The sequence below is a fragment of the Chinchilla lanigera genome, unplaced genomic scaffold (genome assembly GCF_000276665.1).
Source record: "Chinchilla lanigera isolate Chin_1 unplaced genomic scaffold, ChiLan1.0 scaffold00005, whole genome shotgun sequence".
NCBI lineage: Eukaryota > Metazoa > Chordata > Mammalia > Rodentia > Chinchillidae > Chinchilla > Chinchilla lanigera.
Genome location: NW_004955406.1, coordinates 42182253 through 42199545, shown reverse-complemented (window position 1 = coordinate 42199545; position 17293 = coordinate 42182253). Strand labels below are relative to the sequence as shown.

The window sequence follows — 17293 nt, the reverse complement described above, 5'->3', positions numbered from 1 at the left end:
TTCCTTCTAGAACGAGCCCACAGAACCACCTGCTGGGGCACGAGCTCTCTGACTGCAATCTACAGCAACCGCCACATCCGACACGACCCTTCCAGAGCGGATGTGGAGGGAGAGAAGTAGTGAGAGGCAGAAGACACACTTCTAGTACTTCTATCCTGACAGAAAGATTTATACCAATAGAATGCACAGGTTGAAGTATATCTGACAATAACAACGCAGATATATCGACCTATAAAAGTCATTTAATGTATATTCCAGATGGCCAATACAAGCTGGTTAGGTAATTAGCCCTTGAAGAGTTCTCTTATAGTCATATAAAAATGTTCGCCTGGTTAAAAAAAAAAGTCTAGTCTAACAAAACATATCTACCAATGGCTTGCATTTTTTTCCATTTGCAGGTATGCAAGATAATTAAAAAATACATACATATGCATCTCCGAGCTGTCCATTAGTTAATCAATTTTGGCAACACACTGCACAAAGGTATACTGCCATTGGCTTCTGACATTAAGTTAGCTTTAAGCTTATTGGCTATCCCCACAACTGGAGGCAGCTTGGAACCCAGTCCTTGCAAAGCATGTGTAGGATTCACTCCTCGTTTCCCTGACCCCTTGTCAATGCTGAGAGGCCGGGGCACAGACTTGCTAATCCAAGGGTGTCTCAATGCCTGAGCTGGGGTCAGCCGGGCAGCAGGGTCCCACTGCAGACATCGTTTCAGGAACTCGATAAACAAGTAGTCATCGCACCCTTTCAGAGCTGTCGCCCAGTCTTTGCTGCCTGGGGGACCCCGCTTCTTACCCCTACGTGAGCGGCCCCCCACCAGCACAATCTTCCCATCTGCCTGAGTGGTCACAGAGCAGTATCGAGGTAGGCCCTTGGAGTTAATAAAGTACTTGGCACGTTTGGATTGCTCCAGAAGCTTTGGCGGTGGCATCCCAAGCAGCTCCATCATGCAGGCCAACTGGTCTCCTTCATCGTCCCCCGGGAACAGAGGCTGCCCCGTGAGAAGTTCTGCGAGGATGCAGCCGAAACTCCATATGTCAATAGGCGTGCTATAGCGGCAGCCTAAGATGATCTCAGGAGCTCTGTAGAAGCGAGACTGGATGTACGTGTAAAGCTTCTGATACTCGAAGCAGCTGGATCCAAAGTCGATAACCTTGGTTGCACTGCGCCCGTGGTGCTTCAGAAGAATGTTTTCTGGCTTCAGGTCACAATGAATGATCTTATTTTTGTGGAGGGCATCCAAGGACTGCAGGATCGACTGAGCGAACTTACGTACCAACTGGACGCTGAAGCCCTGAAACTTGTTCTTTTTAATTAGCTCATAAAGGTCTATGCTCAGTAACTCGAAGGCCATGCAGACGTGGTTCCGGAATGTGAAACTCTCCAATATGTGGATCACATTCATGCTGCCAGTTTTATCTTGTTTCTTAAGATGTTCCAAGATCCGGATCTCTTCAGCTGCTTGGCGATGGAAGCGCTTTTCATTGCGCACCATTTTCAGAGCCACGTACTGTCGGAGCTTGTGATCGTAGACCCGGGCCACCTGCCCAAAGCTTCCCTTGCCAATGATTTTCAGCACCTCGTATCGATAAGCTAGATGGTCTCGAGGTACGTGAATATAGGCCCCGTCTGCATCATCATACCCCCCATTATTGGGACCACCAATCACACCCTGTCTTTTTTTGGCATTTGGACCCACAAAGTAGATTTCCGGGTAGTTGATGATCTCCAGCTTCTCATAGGCAGTGAGGTGATGTTTATACTGCTTCAGCGCTTGCTCTGGGGTCAGAGGCACCACTTTGGGGGCTCTGGAGGAACTGCTGCATTTCCCTGTGTTCAGGCTATCCGAACTCCTCCTCTGAGACACTGTGGGAGAACATTCTTCAGAGTCCTTGGTGCCATCTGACTGAAGCGTATTAGACCTTCTGTTGCCAAATTCCTGGAAGAGTTGTTCCACCTTCATGTCCCCTCCACTCAGAAAGTGCTGGGTGTGATCTCTTGTTAACTGCTCAGTGGTGATCTATGCAAGAGAAAACCAAAGACAATGTGAAAGCCACTGAGAATATTAGAAAGATGAAAGGACCCTTCCTCTGGCTGAACATAAAAACAGGTCTAGTCATGTCTACTTTAAGGTTAAAAACCTCAAATAGGAGATAATAAAAGCAAGAGTCTCTACAGAGTTGTGCTAATCCTCACATTCCCTGAGTATTAAGGCTACTACCTTGATCCCTTTTGTATACCTGACTTTGTGGAAGACAAATGCTCACCTTAACACCCCTCAACATGCTCGGTATCTTTGTTGCGGGGGCTACTGTGGATGGAGCCCAGGGCTTTTGCACTGAGCTATATCCTCAGCTCCCCACGCACACATACATGTAAAAAATTATGAGACAGGGTCTTGCTACGGTGTTCAAGCTGGGCTTGAACTTGCAATCCTCCTGCCTCAGCACCCCAGGGTGCTACGTTCCTTCTTACAGGTCTATCTTTGTACCGAGACTCCTTTCACCCCATCCACCTGCTCATATCCTATACTCTTTCAAGATCTGATTTAAGCCCTCTCCCACTTAGAACTATTCCAAGCCTATACTAACTGACCTCACATTTAAACTGCAGCTTTTCAAATCTGTGCCATATAATTTGCCATTTTATTAAATATGTGCTATCTTGTTTACTAATTATTTCAAGCACTTTTCCACATCTTGAGGGCCTGCAGCAGGATCAAAATGATGCACCTGAAAGTGTTCCGTAAATGGTGACATTCAGAATGACAGGCAGGATGTGAACCCAGCTCTTCCAACTCAGCCCAGGGCTCTTCACATTGATAGAACTCAGCACCCAGTTCTCAAACAGCCTGCATGACTCTCTGGAAGGGCTGAATACGGACTCGCCTGGAATCCACATGGCCACCCGTGGTCTTCTCACTCAGCTCACTGAATCACAAAAGTTCTAAGCTAGAGAAGATTCTTGAGATCATCAGGGCCAGGTCTTTATGTGTCTGATAAATAAAAGAAAGGATTCGAGGCCTCTAAGGAGCATCTTATAAAACTGCAGCCACGGCTTGGCTCTTAGCTTCAAGGAGGCCAGCATGGGCCAGAACAATCCCTGGTCAAGAAAGCAGTACTGACCTTGCTGAAATGCAAAGGAAATGCAAGGGCTTTTCTTATCAGTAATTCAGTCAAAGAGCTACACTTGTTTTTAGGGATGGACAAACAGAGCTGGGTCACACCCAGCCACCTATGTGCTGGTCACCAGGATACTCGCTGTTGGCTGCTCAGCACCTGCGCTCCTAAGGAGCCATCATCTACCTATGAGGGAGTAAATTTGGCTGACATAGGGAAAGAATTGTAACTGTTTGCTTTTAGTTAGATTTACATAATGAAAACCAACATCTGCATGCAGCCCAGCCAGTTTTCCTTAAATATTTTTTGCTACCTAACTTTAATGCATGTAAATATTTCCTGCCAAAGTCTTTGGGACACATCTGAAATATGAATAAATGTGAAGTCAGAAGGCCCAAGTGAGGATCCAACTATACTACTTAAAAGCTATAGGTCCCTGGGCAGGTTAATCTGTTTTTTTTTTTAAAGACAGGTTCTCGATATGCAGTTCAGGCCGACCTTGAACTCACTATGTAGCCCAGGATGGCCTTGAACTCACAGCAATCCTCCTGCCTCAGCCTCCCAAGTGCTAAGATTACAGGTGTGTGCCTCCACGCCCAGCTGAAATGTGGATAATTCCTACTTGCAGGATACTGTATAAATCAAAGTATAATAAAAATATATGTGAAAGACACAAACTATAAAACATGTTCAAAACACTGATTACAATTAGGCAAAATTCTCAGTGTGTTAAGGTTTAAACTCCTACACACCTTCCTTTCCCTTTTTGGTTTCTTCTGACAGTTTCCTCTATATCTCCAATCTCTCTCTACCAAGCATCTACCGCTAAATACACCTCTGCCAACCAACCAGGGCCCCCATAATAGGCGTCTACACAGAAGTGCCTTGCCCACCTCCTCCCCTACACAAAGCCTGCTTTCAGCTTGTTCTACAATTGAATGTGTCATCTCCCCAGGGATACTGGAACTTTAACAAAAGGGCACCATCTTAACCCTAAGAAATGCCTCTCTAGAAACTGCAGTCTTCAGGGACTGGCGGGTAGGAAAAACATTTGTGGCCTCGGGGCCATCCCTGTGCCCACGTGAGCTGCACTGCTGCTCTGGAAGTCTTCATTTGTTTGTAGTAAAGACAGGGTCTCAGGCACAGTGTGGTAATAAGAACAGAAATTTAATTTCCAAAGGACTATTACAATGGGATTAATTGGGATTAATGACAATGGGATTAACTAAAGTGAGCCGATGAAGCCGGGTGTGGTGGCTCATGCCAGCACTTGCGGGAAGCTGAGGCAGGAGGATCATTTCGAGTTCGAGGCCAGCCTGGGCTACAAAGTGAGCTCAAGGCCAGCCTAAACTGCATAGCAAGACCCTGTCTCAAGAAGACAAAACAAAACAAAAACAAATAAAGTGAGCCTATGGCCGGGCACTTGCGAGGTTGAGGCAGAAGGATCACATGAGTTCAAGGCCAGTCTGGGCTACAAAGTGAGCTCAAGGCTGCAAAGTAACTTGCATAGTGAAACCATGTCTCAAAATGACAAAAAAAAAAAAAAAAAGTGAGCCTAAATCTGTCTCCGTGACAGTTCAGTTTTGCCTTGCTCTTGGGCACTATACAGGAGTGTCTAAATTTCATTGTAAGCTTTTGGGATGCCTAAAGGGGCTGTTCTGTGTGTGCCACCACCATTCTCCTGTAGGTTCTCTGTCCCCTCTGCTTCTTCTCACCGCGCCCTCCACGCACAGGGCTCCCCCACTCCCCCGTCTGTTCACATTCTCCCTATGGGCTGCGCTTCCTGTCTCTCATGCAGTGTGGCTTTCAGGACAGACACGCTGCTGCAGGTGAGGCCCAAACCTCCACCGAACCTGGAGAATTCCAGGAAGGAAGTTTTCCACACAGGGAGCGGTTCTTTCCTTATCTTTCTTTCCTGTCAATAACTCAAGTACTGGCCTGAGTCAATTATATATCAAGTCCTCTGCGCTATAAATGAAATCTTCCTTCCATTGTTCTTGGAGGATCTACAATGTTCACAAGTGTTAAAACGTAAGAGTTACAAAACATGTTCATTTCTAGTCTAGAGTAATAATCACAATAACAGGAATGTACAGGAGTAACTCTAACAAATGTTTTGTTGACTATGTAATTATATCCAGAGAGACAGATAATGCTTGATTGATTATGTTCTATTTAAGAATGCTTCACATATATTTAACTTGTAGGGTTTATAGTGCTTCAAATATTAATAATATACTGTATTAACTGAATCCCAAAAATGTTGTTGAGAAATTCAGAAAGAATATCTTTCTCAGCTGGGCATGGTGGTACACGCCTGTAATCCTGGCACTTAGAAGACTGAGGCAGGAGTACTGTTTGAGTTCCAGACCAGCCTGGGCTACAAAATGAGCTCAAGGCCAGCCTGAACTGCATAGCGAGACCCTGTCTCAAACAGATTAAAAAAAAAAAAAAAAAAAAAAGAGTATCTTTCTCATCCATATAAAAACCTGCCCTTTACCCAGTTCCTGGCCTTAAATCCCTGCGACACAGAACGTATTCCCAAAAAGCCTATGGGCACATAAGTTCTAGTTTACAGGGAGAATGTAAGAGCATCCCCAGGAAACAATGAAGCTCAAAGATTTTGTGAAAGGAGCAATAGTCTCAGGATGGCGTCACAGTATAACGAACTGTAAATGCCACGAAGAAGTGAAAAGCATCCCTCCGCAGGAAAATCTGTGAAGATACCATTGGGTTAGAATTGAAAGTCCTGTGCTTTTCAAAAAGTATTACTCTGAATGGCATGCAATACACAATAAGAAATTAATTTTGACCCTGAAACAAACAATTTAAGTGACCTACTGGAAGGTGATCAGCAGGGACCAGTTCTGAGTTAAAGTTCAAACAAACTTGAAAGTCAGATGTTAACATACCAGCCCCGCTGCAAAAGGTCTCCTATGGAGGCACGTGCGTTGGCAGCAAGGGGCCCAGAAATCTGATGGTCAACACAAGGGGTATGTGTTTCTAGAATCAGAGATTTTTATGTACTAAAGAAATAAACTTGCAGAAAATGGAAAAAAAGCCTACTGCACTCCATAAAGGAGTTCAAAAATAGAGTGACCAGCCTTCCAAATATTTTTAGCTGATTCTTTGTAATATTATTAGCCTTGAAATTGGCAAAAAGGTTGATTTTAGTAGCAAAAACTGATGAAAACTTGGGAACGACTATGAAAAGGGTAAGTAATTTTTTCTACACAGAAGCAATTTCAGGTATGAAACACAGAAACATGAAAGAGAAATATTACAAATTAGTCAATGCAATTATTCAGTATGCTCATTAGATGACATATACAGCAAAATCTGAAGTCACAGGACAGCTTCTCCCTGTCTTGGAACTTGTCCAAACCCAGCTCTGTCTACTATTCTATATATGCTGAGGGAATGTGAATTAATTTTATTATTACCTTAAGTAAGACAGGGTCAAAAGCTAAGTGTCTGCATTTCCTAAAATGATTAAATTAAATGCATCAAAAACCAAACTGTATTGTTCAAGTTTAATTTATGAGTTACAAAATGGTTCTTATTAGCATACCAATAAGCCAGGACTCCATTTCTATCTTACAGGGGAAAATTTTGCAGATGTATGAATTTCAAGATATTTTTGTGTTCCTTATTTTTGTTAAAAGGACCTTTTGTAATACTGTGTCATCCTCTATAAAAGTGAACACTACCTAGATAAATGTAGCATTTGTTTTCTGATACTACATATTTATCTCAGTAGAAATTGAAAGGAAAAAGTGGGCTCCAAGTCAAAATCATTCTGAAAGCTAAACCTGGACCACAGAAATTGTTTTCCAACATCAGGAGAAATCAAAAGGAAATAAAGTCTGTGTTGCCAGTAACATGTAACTTTACCTGGCGCAGTTAAGTAGCACCTGCTCCTGCTAAGACAGTTAGCACACACAGTCACCTCCTTTACTTACATTGAGTCTCCTCGGTAGGACTGGTTCAGAAGGGTTGCAGAGTACATTTGTACAGGGTGGACATCTGGTTTCATCTATCATCATGAAGGTATCACAGATACCATCCCCCAATCTAGTTGAAAGGATTATAGATAAAATATGTCAGTAACTGAAGGATATAGATTTGCGATTCCAAAACATCCTACCTTAACTGCTTCAATCCTACTACAAAGAACAATCAATAGAAATAAATGTCTACCCTGAATTTTGTCACTGAAGAAACAAGTAGGACATCTGGCAGAGAAATGAAGAATCCCAATTTTTCCTTTTATTTATTTTTTTAAGAAAAGGCAGTATTTCCACTTCCTATTTTAAAACAGAACAAGTCTTACTTTCTGAATGTTGTTTAAAAAATAAGGACTATCAGTTAAGTTATTCCTTTAAAATGCAAATTAGGCCAGGTGTGATGGGGCACACCCATAATCCCAGTAATCCCAGCACTAGGAAGCTGAGGCAGGAGGATACCTTCAAATTGGAGGCCAGTCTGGGCTACAAAGTGAGTTCAAGGCTAGCCTGAATTACATAGTGAAACTTGTTACTGTTTATGTTAAGAGAAGGAAGAATTTATTGAGAGAAAGAAAGCTTCTAAGAGGGACACAAAGGGGCCCAGAAAGTGGGTGCCCCCAAAAAACCCTGTCTTAAAAAGACAAAACAACAATAAAAAATAAAATGAAAGTTAGTTTGAACATGAAGCCCCAAAACCAGAAGGGAAAAACATGACAGAAGTGGTTGTGTCTGCAAAGTCTGGGACCTGGATTCTAATCTGAGCTGCACCACCGGCTGTACTGCTCCTCCCCTCCCAGGAGGCTGTCCACATGTTGACAGCAAGAGCAGCTCTAGTCTACACACGTCTGGGTCTTACAGACAAGAAATTCAAGGTCTTTTAGGGCTCTCCTCTACTTGCTTACTTGCTTGTATCTACCTGACTTAGAGAAAAATACACTGACCATCACAGTGACCACCAAGGGAGTGCTTTCAATCATGAAATGATACTGTATCTCGCTTCTCTTCCCACTTCATTTCCCGGTAGATAGGGAAGGCAAAATGGTAACAAATTAAGGATCATTTCTCTGTTCTTCCACACTGTGGCCACTGCACGGCAAGGAAATACAAAAGACAGACAGGGTTTCTTTAATCCACAAGATGGCCCTGAATAATGTATCTCATCTGCTACCAAGAACATGGGCTTCCCAGTTCACCGCTTCATTTTATAATACACCATGAACACAACAATGACCATGTTGCACGGGATGATTTTTTTTTTAATGTTTTTAAAAAATATCCTGGAATATTTTCGTTGCCTTTAAAGACTTTTTGTAAAATTACTTCTAGAGTTTGTCTGATTAGCGTATTAAAGGAATACAAAAGGTATAAAAAAGCACAAATGTTTTTGTAAGGTTTTCTTTTAAAAGCAAGCTCACATTCTGATAGAATTATTTCTATCTTAAGCGAAATGCTTCAGTGACAAAAACCAGATATTGTGGATGTGGCCAACCCTTCGCCATGGCCTCATAAAACAAACAAGGACAGACATCCACATGTACAGAAATAAAGACCTGCGAGATTTCCTATTAACAGAAGAAATTAACCACGGGAAGGCTCCACGCAAAGGAAACCCGGCGCGTGGGGTAGCGGGGTGGTCTGCATTTAGGCAGCGACTTACAATGCAAGGCGGGGAATCTCTCCAAATGGGATCCGCAGGCCGCCCTGCTCAGCACTGACCCTCACCTGCACACTCGAAGCCAGACCGCACCCTTCATGGCAAAGCCCCCAAGAGTTCAGTCGTGGTTCTGAGCTCTGAGCAACAGGGATGTATTCAAAGCCACGGCGCCGGGCGCCCCAGGTTTAATAAAAAGCCCCACAGAAAGTCCCGGGTGTGCGGAGTCCCTGGCCCTCCATCCCGATCTAGGGCTCCAGAGATCCTCGAGGTGGTCACGCTCCCCGCAGCTAGCTGCAGCCCCTCCCTGCTCCCGCTGGGCTAGGGAGCGGGGAGGACGAGGGGAGGTCCCAGGAGAGCCGTCCGTCTGTCCGTCGGGCGAAGGGCTCGCCCAGCCTCCAGCCCAGGCTTTCCCACACCCGGCCTCGCGGGCCAGCGCTAGGCTGTCCCTCGGGCGTCCTCAGCCCGTTACCCCGGGCGCCGTTACCTCCGCTGCTGGGGCGGGAGCCCGGCCCGGGGCGGCCCCGCATCCTTCCGTCCCGGCCCGTGAGCCGCGCCCCCCATCGCTAGTTCGGGGACCCCCGCGGGGGCAGGGGCGGCGGTTGGAGGGTCTGGCGGGCCGCGCCCACCTGCGCTGGGACAGCTGCCTCGGGCTGCGAAGCCTCCCCGGGGACTCTCTGCCAGACTCTGCAGCTCCGCGCGCCTTCGCTCTCCACTGGCCGGGGCCAGGAGGCAGACAGAGCTCAGGGCGGGCGGGGGGAGCGGCCTGGTCGCCTAGCAACCGCGGCACGCCCCGGGAAACGCCCCTGCGCAAAGACGCACTGACGCGCGGGGGCGGGGCCGGGACTGGGGGCGGGGCCCCGGGCGGGCGGGGCGGCCCCCAAAGCTGTCACGGGACCTGGGAGCTTGTTGGGGACCGAGGGGGATGATCCCCGGCGGGGTACGGTGAAAGCCCCAGAAGTGTTGCCCGCCCTTCCGGGCTGCTGTTAAATTGCACGTGGCCGCCCGGAGTTCTAAAACGTCCCGCCTGAATATTAGACTTTCCCACCGCCGGGGGCAGGGGCGCTCCGGAGGGCAAGGAGAGACATCGCCTGCCAGTACTCAACCTCAGCAGCCACACCAGGCGACGTCCCTGTCTAACTGATTTACCGGGGATCCAGATCGGAAGCCAGGCTTTGTATAACTCCCCTGTAACAACATGCAACGATGGCAGGGTACAAAGAGCCGCTGTACACGTGGGGAAACTGAGGCCTGAGAAGTCGTGCTCTCTTAGAGTCACCTAGTGGCGAAGTCCGGACAAGAAGTTTCGGAAGCACAGGCTTCCCGCTGTCCCGGGCCTTGGAAGGCTCTTTGTGCTTTGTTTATTTTTTGTTAGAATATGATGTGAAAGCGCTTTGTCCCCCTTTCAGAAAAGTTTAATCGTTGGAAGGAAGGTGAGAGGGAAGGAGGTTAGACTACAGAGCTGTGTACTCTCGAATGCGTGGCGCCCAGTTGAATTTCCTGAATTCACGTAATACGAGGCCGCCTGACCCGCCACAAACCAAACCTCAAAACACCCAACGCGGGCGCCCTCTGGTGGGACCTGGGGACTCGTTTTAAACCACGTAGCAAGTCCCATAAACCTTACAATTACCACCCAAGGCTCATTTCCGTGTGACTAAAGGTCTTATTCCTTCTCTCCAAGTGAAAATGTCTCTAAATATTTAACACCTGTAAGATCCAAGCTAAGAACCGGTCCATTTGGGGAACTTTATTTTTTGTGATCAATAATGCTGTAGCCTCTTTATCATATAAACATCAATAAAAAGCTATTTTTCCATGATGGCCTTTTAGTTTTTTCTCATTTTATAAATCAGCCTTTTCCTTGTTCCTTTCCCTCGCCTTCCCCAGCAGCTGGAGCAATCTTGCTTCCATAAGAGTTTGTACTGGGGCTCTTTGAAGCTTTTGTTTGAGGAAAAGAGTTCCATGGCAACAAAAAGTTTGGACTGGATTCTTGTGAAAGTCTCTTCCAGCTCTAAGACTGCAAAATTCTAGTAAATAATCCCCGCTCTTAGCATGTCCATGGACGCCTCTGTACTACGCCAGAGTTGACTGGAACTGTCCCCACAAGTTTTCTGCTTCATTCTGAGTCACTGCAGCTCCAGTCTGTTTAAGATAGAGTTTCCAGAGCCAAGCGGAAGCATTCTTGCCCCCACTTTCTGGTATCTAATGTGGGAAATACAGAGGCTTGCTTTAACTTCCACCTGCTGCTCCCAAAGTCAAGGGCAGGTGGGGTCCTTGAGGGTGCTGGAGCTCGGGGTGAAGGGTGGGGTCCCTGACTTTGGAAACTTAAGTACTTTCCAGCATTTCTTCAAGGAGCGCCTGTTTCCCAACAGCAGGGCTGGATTCCAGCCTAAGGAGGACTTAGCAGGAGTCTCCAGAGCCCGCGGGGCAGCTCCCACACTGTGGGTGCCCTTGTGTCCCCTCCAAAATCCCATTCACAAGGAGCTCAGTGTCACTACTGCTCTCCACACTGCTGAAGCTGGATTTACTCACCAGTGGATTAGCCAAGGGTCCTAAAAGAGGCAGCCTTTGGAGGCCAGTTCTAAGGAACCTGTAATAAACCAGAAACGGAACTGTTCCAGGATCTTCAAACACTGGCGGAAGCACACAGGGGTGGAGCTAAGTGACGGAGCACCTGTTTAGCAAGTATGAGGCCCTGAGTGAGATTCCTCAGCACCACAAAAACAATCAGTGGAAAACTGAGAATGTGAGCTAGGTGTGGTGGCGCACGCCTGTAATCCCAGTATTCAGGAGGCTGAGGCAGGAGGATTGCCACAAGTTTGAGGCCCGCCTGGGCTATAGAGTTAGTTCAGGGGCAGCCTGAACTATACAGCAAGACCCTGTCTCAAAAGACACAAACAAACAAACAACAACAAAAAAAAAAACTGAGAAAATAATCATAGCAGTTTCAGATGTACACACTAAGAAGACATCCTGCCTATAATCTCTATACTCTTCAAGGCAGGAGGGTCACAAGTTTGAACCCTGCCTATGCAACTTAGCAATTTAGTGAGACCTTTGACCACTGCATGATGCTAGGCAGGAAGCCCAGATTAGACAGAAGAGGCCTTCGGAAGTCCATGACACAGTTTCCTCTGAATAAAGACTCTGAACCCTGTTGAACAAAATAATAGTTCTCCAAAGATGTCCATACTCTTATCCCCTAAATCAGCAAATATGCCCCCTTGCTTGGAAAAAAAAAAAAAAAAAAAAAAAGGACTTTGCAAATGAAATTAAATTAAGGCCTCCAAATGGAGAGATTTTCCTAACCTGCGCAGGTCCAGTGTAATCACAAAAGTGCTTCAAAGAAGAGAAAATAAGGAGGGAAGGACCCTCCTCACCCTCCCTGTCACTAACTCTTAGTAACCTTTCTTCTTTTGATCATCTCCATAGCTTTGCCCTTCTCAAAATGTGATCAGTTTGGAATCATCACTTACATACTTCGTGTATAATCCTTATCCAACTGACTTCTTTCACTTAGTAATTGCATTTAAGGATCCTCCATATCTCGTGAGGTCTGGTAGCTCATTTCTTTATGGCTGGGTAATATTCCATTTTTGGACATACCATAATTTAGCTGGTCACCTACCAAAGGACATCAATTTTGGCTAAACCTGTTATCACCAATGGTGTGCAGGTTTTTGAGTGGAATCACCAATGGTGTGCAGGTTTTTGAGTGGACTTTTGTTTCCATTTATTTGGGTAAATACCAAGGTGTGTAACTGACGGATCATACAGTAAGAGCATATTTAGTTCTATGGTATATTTTTTTCATTTTTATTTTTTTTTTTTTCCTTGGTACCGGGGATTGAACTCATGACCTTGTGCTTGCCTAGCAGGCGCTGTGCCGCTGAGCTAAATCCCCGGCCCTCACATTTAGATCTTTAATCAATCTGGAATTTCTTTTTATGTAATGTATGGAGTAAATAAACTTTTCCCCCAGATGAGTCAGTATTTATCCTGACACTGTCTTAGTTACTTTTCTCATGGCTGAAACAAAATATCCAACATCCACAAGTTAAGGGAGGAAAGGTTTATCACAGCTCACAGTTTATAGGGGTTTCAATCCATAGTCAGCTGGCTCCAGGGCACGGCGGCATGGCAGAAGGCCATCACAGAGGAAAAACAGTTCATAGCAGACAGAAGATAGAAAAAGCCAGCAAGCAATAAGTGATAAACCTCTTTCTATCCCTTATACCTTATTCAGGCAATTTAGGATGAGTGGCACTCACACCCTTAATCTTAGCGCCCTTAATCCTAGCACTGCACCATGAACCAGTCCTAGCATCACACACTCTAGATCCAGCCATGATGGAGACCACTATGTAGCAGCTCTGAGCAGGATTTAATATTAACCAGTTGGCTTTCCATGTTTACCTGTGAGTCACTGGTCCCTACTGAGGTCTGTAATGGTGCGTGAAGCCATAAGGCCTCAAAGGACAGGACAAGGACACAGCTGAGGACTTTTGGCTCCAACCCCAATGAACTAAAAGGAGACTGTAGCTGCAGGCATCTCACTCCTGCAGTGAAGGCCTTCCTGGAGTTAACTTAGTTATCCTAAATTAATGTAAGTGTTACTAGGAGAATTCAGTAAAGGGTTTCCAAAGTCCTGCCCAGATTCCTGCCTTTTCTTCAGTATGCCCCTCCTTTATTTGAAAACCTAATAAATATGGGCAGCCCAGGGAAGTCTGGGTCTTAACCCAGAGAATCATAAATATTGTAAGAGAGTTGAACCCTCCTGGAGCCCTATAATCATTTCATTTGTCTCATTTGTGTAAGCCTTTGCCTCCCACTCATTTAGAAATTGTGGGCCTGATCAGCCTGCAATAACTAAGAGTTATTAACCCAATACAGCCGCCTCTGAAAATCCCCACCTATGACCACATGAGGCTTTGGAGGCCATCTACACACAAGCCGAAGCACACCCTTTAGTTGCATTTGTCTTTTTCTAGTGATTACAAATCATCACCCACAGCCCAGTGGAAATGACAGTGTGAGCCAGAGGAGTGTTTTAATCTTTCTGTGCACCAGACCCCTCACCTGACTTAGGGGATAACAATAACTGCCTACAGGGTTGGTGCAAAGGTGAAATGCGGAAGGAACAAGGGGGTGTTTAGAAAGTGCAAAACCTTGTACCCTGGCTCTCTGTGTTAGGTGAGGAGATCATGAGGACCCTGGGGGTCAAACCCAGGGCCTCCTGCGTGTCAGGCAAGCATCCTACCACTGAGCGACACCTCTTTCTGAGGCTTTAAAACATCTGCTCATCTAAAGAGCCATTAAGAGCCATCAAAGAATTTTCAAGCCACAGATCACCTCTGACACGTAAACACAGATGATCAGTGCTTTCAGGGTATTTGGGTTTTGGCAGAAGGGGAGAGAAGGCTAGTGAAACAGGAAATAGCAGGCAGTCATGAATGAAGTATCAACCTGGACACCCTTGCATCTGTTGATTTCAAGATGACACACAGGCCACTTGTCAGACTTGTGCCCCCAAAGGCAAAGGGCCTGTGTCTAATTCATTTGAATAATCACAGAACTTAATATATTAGTTAGGGTTCTCTAGAGGATCCTGCCACTTCTCTATATGTATTTATGCAAGCAGTTTTATTAGGTAGGCTTATAGTATCCGAGGGGGGAGAGTCTGCCATGGCTGTATGGCTGTCTGTACACTGGAGCTGGAGGACTGTACAGCTGAGGGCTACAGCTCCTCCACGCGAGGAGATGAAAGCCACAGAACGAGAGAGATCAAGAATACAATACCAAGCCAGGCATGGTAGCATACACCTGTAATCTCAGCACTCAGGATGCTGAAGCAGAAGGTTTGCTGTGAGTTCAAGGCCAATCTGAACCACATAGTGGGACCTGTCTCAAAACATACACATGTGCATGTGCACATGCACAAACATAACACTAACCCAAGGTTGAAGGCCTGGAAGCTCCCTGAAGAGTCGCCAGTGTGAGACTGTATTGGAAGGCTAGCAAAGCTGGAGACTTTGAGACAGATGTCCAGAGGCAATGGCAGCAGAAAGTACACCTGCTCAAGGACATCAGAGGTTTTCAAAATGGGTGCGCTTCCTTATTCTTTCCTTTGTTATTCCATCCGGGCTACAAGCTGATGTGTTGATGCTGCCCACAACCCAAGTGCATCTTCCTCCTTCAGTCTTCCACTACCACAACCAGAACTGTGCTTTACTAATCTGGCAGGTGTTTCTTCATCCATTAAAACTGACACAATGATTAACAGTCGCATCCGACCAGTAAGTGTCCCGTCAGTCTCACTGGGTTAAATAAGTTGAATTCGCCTCCTTAGGATTCACTGGGAAGGGAAAGGACAGGAAGGCTAGAGGAAAGGTGTTAGGTCCCTCACATTGTACCCCTCCCAACTTGGAGAGAAAAACTCTGACTGACAACCTGTCTGTTCAAACAGGAAGCCCCTCGCTCAGCTCGAGAGACTAAAGTAAATCTGTCTATCAGGATAGTTCCCAGGCCTAATTCTCAGGCTTACAGGAAACCTCAAAAATCTACAGAATGCCAAGCTGCGCAGTAAATCAGCAACATGCCCATGTCCTCCTGCACTTCCTTCCCTCAGAGGCACCAGACCCACCAATCACCCCTGAGAAACTTAAATTTTCCACCTTTCTCAGTGGAATTTCCCCCTCCCATACCTAAAATAGTCTATAAAATAGGTCTCCTTCCTTTGTTCAGGGCCAACGGCTTTCTCGCCCTTGGCCCAGGTTGCACCCAACCTGAAATAAAGATAAGGCTGTTTGCTTCAGTCTTGCCTGTCCTGGTGGTGTCGATTGGTACTTGGGGTCTAGCCTGACAAAAGGGAGTCTCTCTTTTGATCTATCCTTGCTTCAGAATATTCTTTACTCTTACAGGGAATCCACCTTCCAGCCAGGTTCCTGCCAAGTAAATAGTGGACATGACACCCCCACCCCATCTTGACATGGCTGTCCCCAGCTGTCCTGCACTTCTATGGTTCACACCCCAGTGAGAAACAGGTTGGGAGCCCTGAGGGGTGGCGCTGCTGTTGCAAAGGGAAGGCTAAGAAACCTCCGGGTCCAGTTTGCCCAGCAATAGACAGTCACCGGGTCAGTGGTGCAGATGGGGAAGGTGTGATTACACCCAGCTGGAGAAAGGAGCTCCGAGCCTCTTAAGGGGGAGGCAGATTCCTGGTTGCCAGATCCCCCGAGTTCTGGCTCCTACTTGTCAACCATTCATTGTGAGGCTCAAAACTGACGTTTTACCCAGGATGTGTGGTATACATAATTTCCCTAGCTTGAACTTTCCAGTATTCTCCAGTAGTGGATTGATAACTGGTGGTCAACTTATAACCCCCAGCTGAACCAAGTAGGTGTGGTGCTGGGTGTGGGAGGCCCACCCGAGGACTTGCCAGCAGCATAAGAGGCAGACCTAGAGAAGAAGGAGGCTGTTGGGAGCTAAGAGGGGCTGTTGGAGCTGGTGGAACCTGTAAGGAGCTGTTGGTTGTTTTGGAGGAGCTCATCATGCTGGCTTTCCTGATGAACTTGGCTGTTTTCATCCTGGGAGGAGCTTGGGACCTTGCTGGCCCTGAGAATAGCTTCAGTTCACTTTGGGGGAGCTCTGGTCCTCACTTTGAGCATTGCTTCCTGGCTCCAGAGAGGAAGATGGTGCACTGCCGGTCTCCTAGAGAAGCTTGCTACTTTGGCTTCCCTGATGGGAAGTTGGCCATCTTGATCACTGGAGGAGCTCGGGACCTCACTGTTGCTGAGGGTGGCTGTGGTAACTTTTGGGGGAGCTCTGGTTCTTCTGAGCGTCACTTCCCAGCTCCAGTGCAGATCCCTCAGCCTGCTAGTACAGATCCTCCATCCTGTGGCACAGACTTCCTAGATTCCACCACTGACCTTTAGGCCTTTACAGCAGATCTGTGAAACATCTGTGCATGAGATATTGTTATGGGTTCTGAGCCTCCAGGTGGACTGGTGGGAGGCATTGTTATGAGCTCTAGGTCTTAAGCTGGACTCATGCAGGACATTTCCGTGAGATCCAGGCCCTCAGCTGGATTCCTTGGTCTTGGTATGTGGACAGATTTCCTGCACACTCTTGGGTATATCATTCTTTGGGTGACTATTATAAATAATCTTACAAAATATGTGTCCTGTATTGTATTGTTCCCCTTGCAAAAATAACCCCCAAACCAACACATCTCCTAAGTAATATTCCTTGGCTCCGGAACAGGTTGTAACAGCCCTGAGTGCATCACACCGCCCCCAGTATGGGCAAGTGGGGGTTGGAGGAGCAGGGGCCAGCGTCCTCTTTTAGCTTCTCTGCCTTGGGCCTTATGGCTGGAGCACACAGCCGCATGGTGGGTCCATGTTTAGGAGTTGAGGCTGGCACCAGGCCACAGGAGGCCTCTTCGTGCAACTGTGTCAATAAATCAAGCACTTAGTATTTTTTATTGGTGAATGAACAATTAGTCTGAAGTTTTA

The 17293-nt window shown here is 46.4% G+C and overlaps 1 protein-coding gene across 4 annotated transcripts; it reads right to left on the bottom strand.

The window, feature by feature from the left end:
* Window positions 1-222: 222 nt before the first annotated feature.
* Dyrk3 (dual-specificity tyrosine-(Y)-phosphorylation regulated kinase 3) lies at window positions 223-9503 on the bottom strand. 4 transcript variants are annotated; one of them, XM_005375402.2, is made up of 4 exons: window positions 9410-9495; window positions 8071-8215; window positions 7085-7196; window positions 223-2023 (listed from the first exon to the last, which is right to left on the bottom strand). In XM_005375402.2, exons 3-4 carry the CDS (start codon window positions 7166-7168, stop codon window positions 449-451), a joined length of 1659 nt encoding a protein of 552 aa, XP_005375459.1. In that variant the 5' UTR covers window positions 7169-7196; window positions 8071-8215; window positions 9410-9495; the 3' UTR covers window positions 223-448. The 4 variants fall into 4 exon arrangements, with proteins under 4 accessions (XP_005375459.1, XP_013358186.1, XP_005375456.1 ...); XM_013502732.1 differs by lacking the exon at window positions 9410-9495 and adding an exon at window positions 9268-9354; XM_005375399.2 differs by lacking the exon at window positions 8071-8215 and having other exon boundaries at window positions 9268-9503.
* Window positions 9504-17293: the final 7790 nt, after the last annotated feature.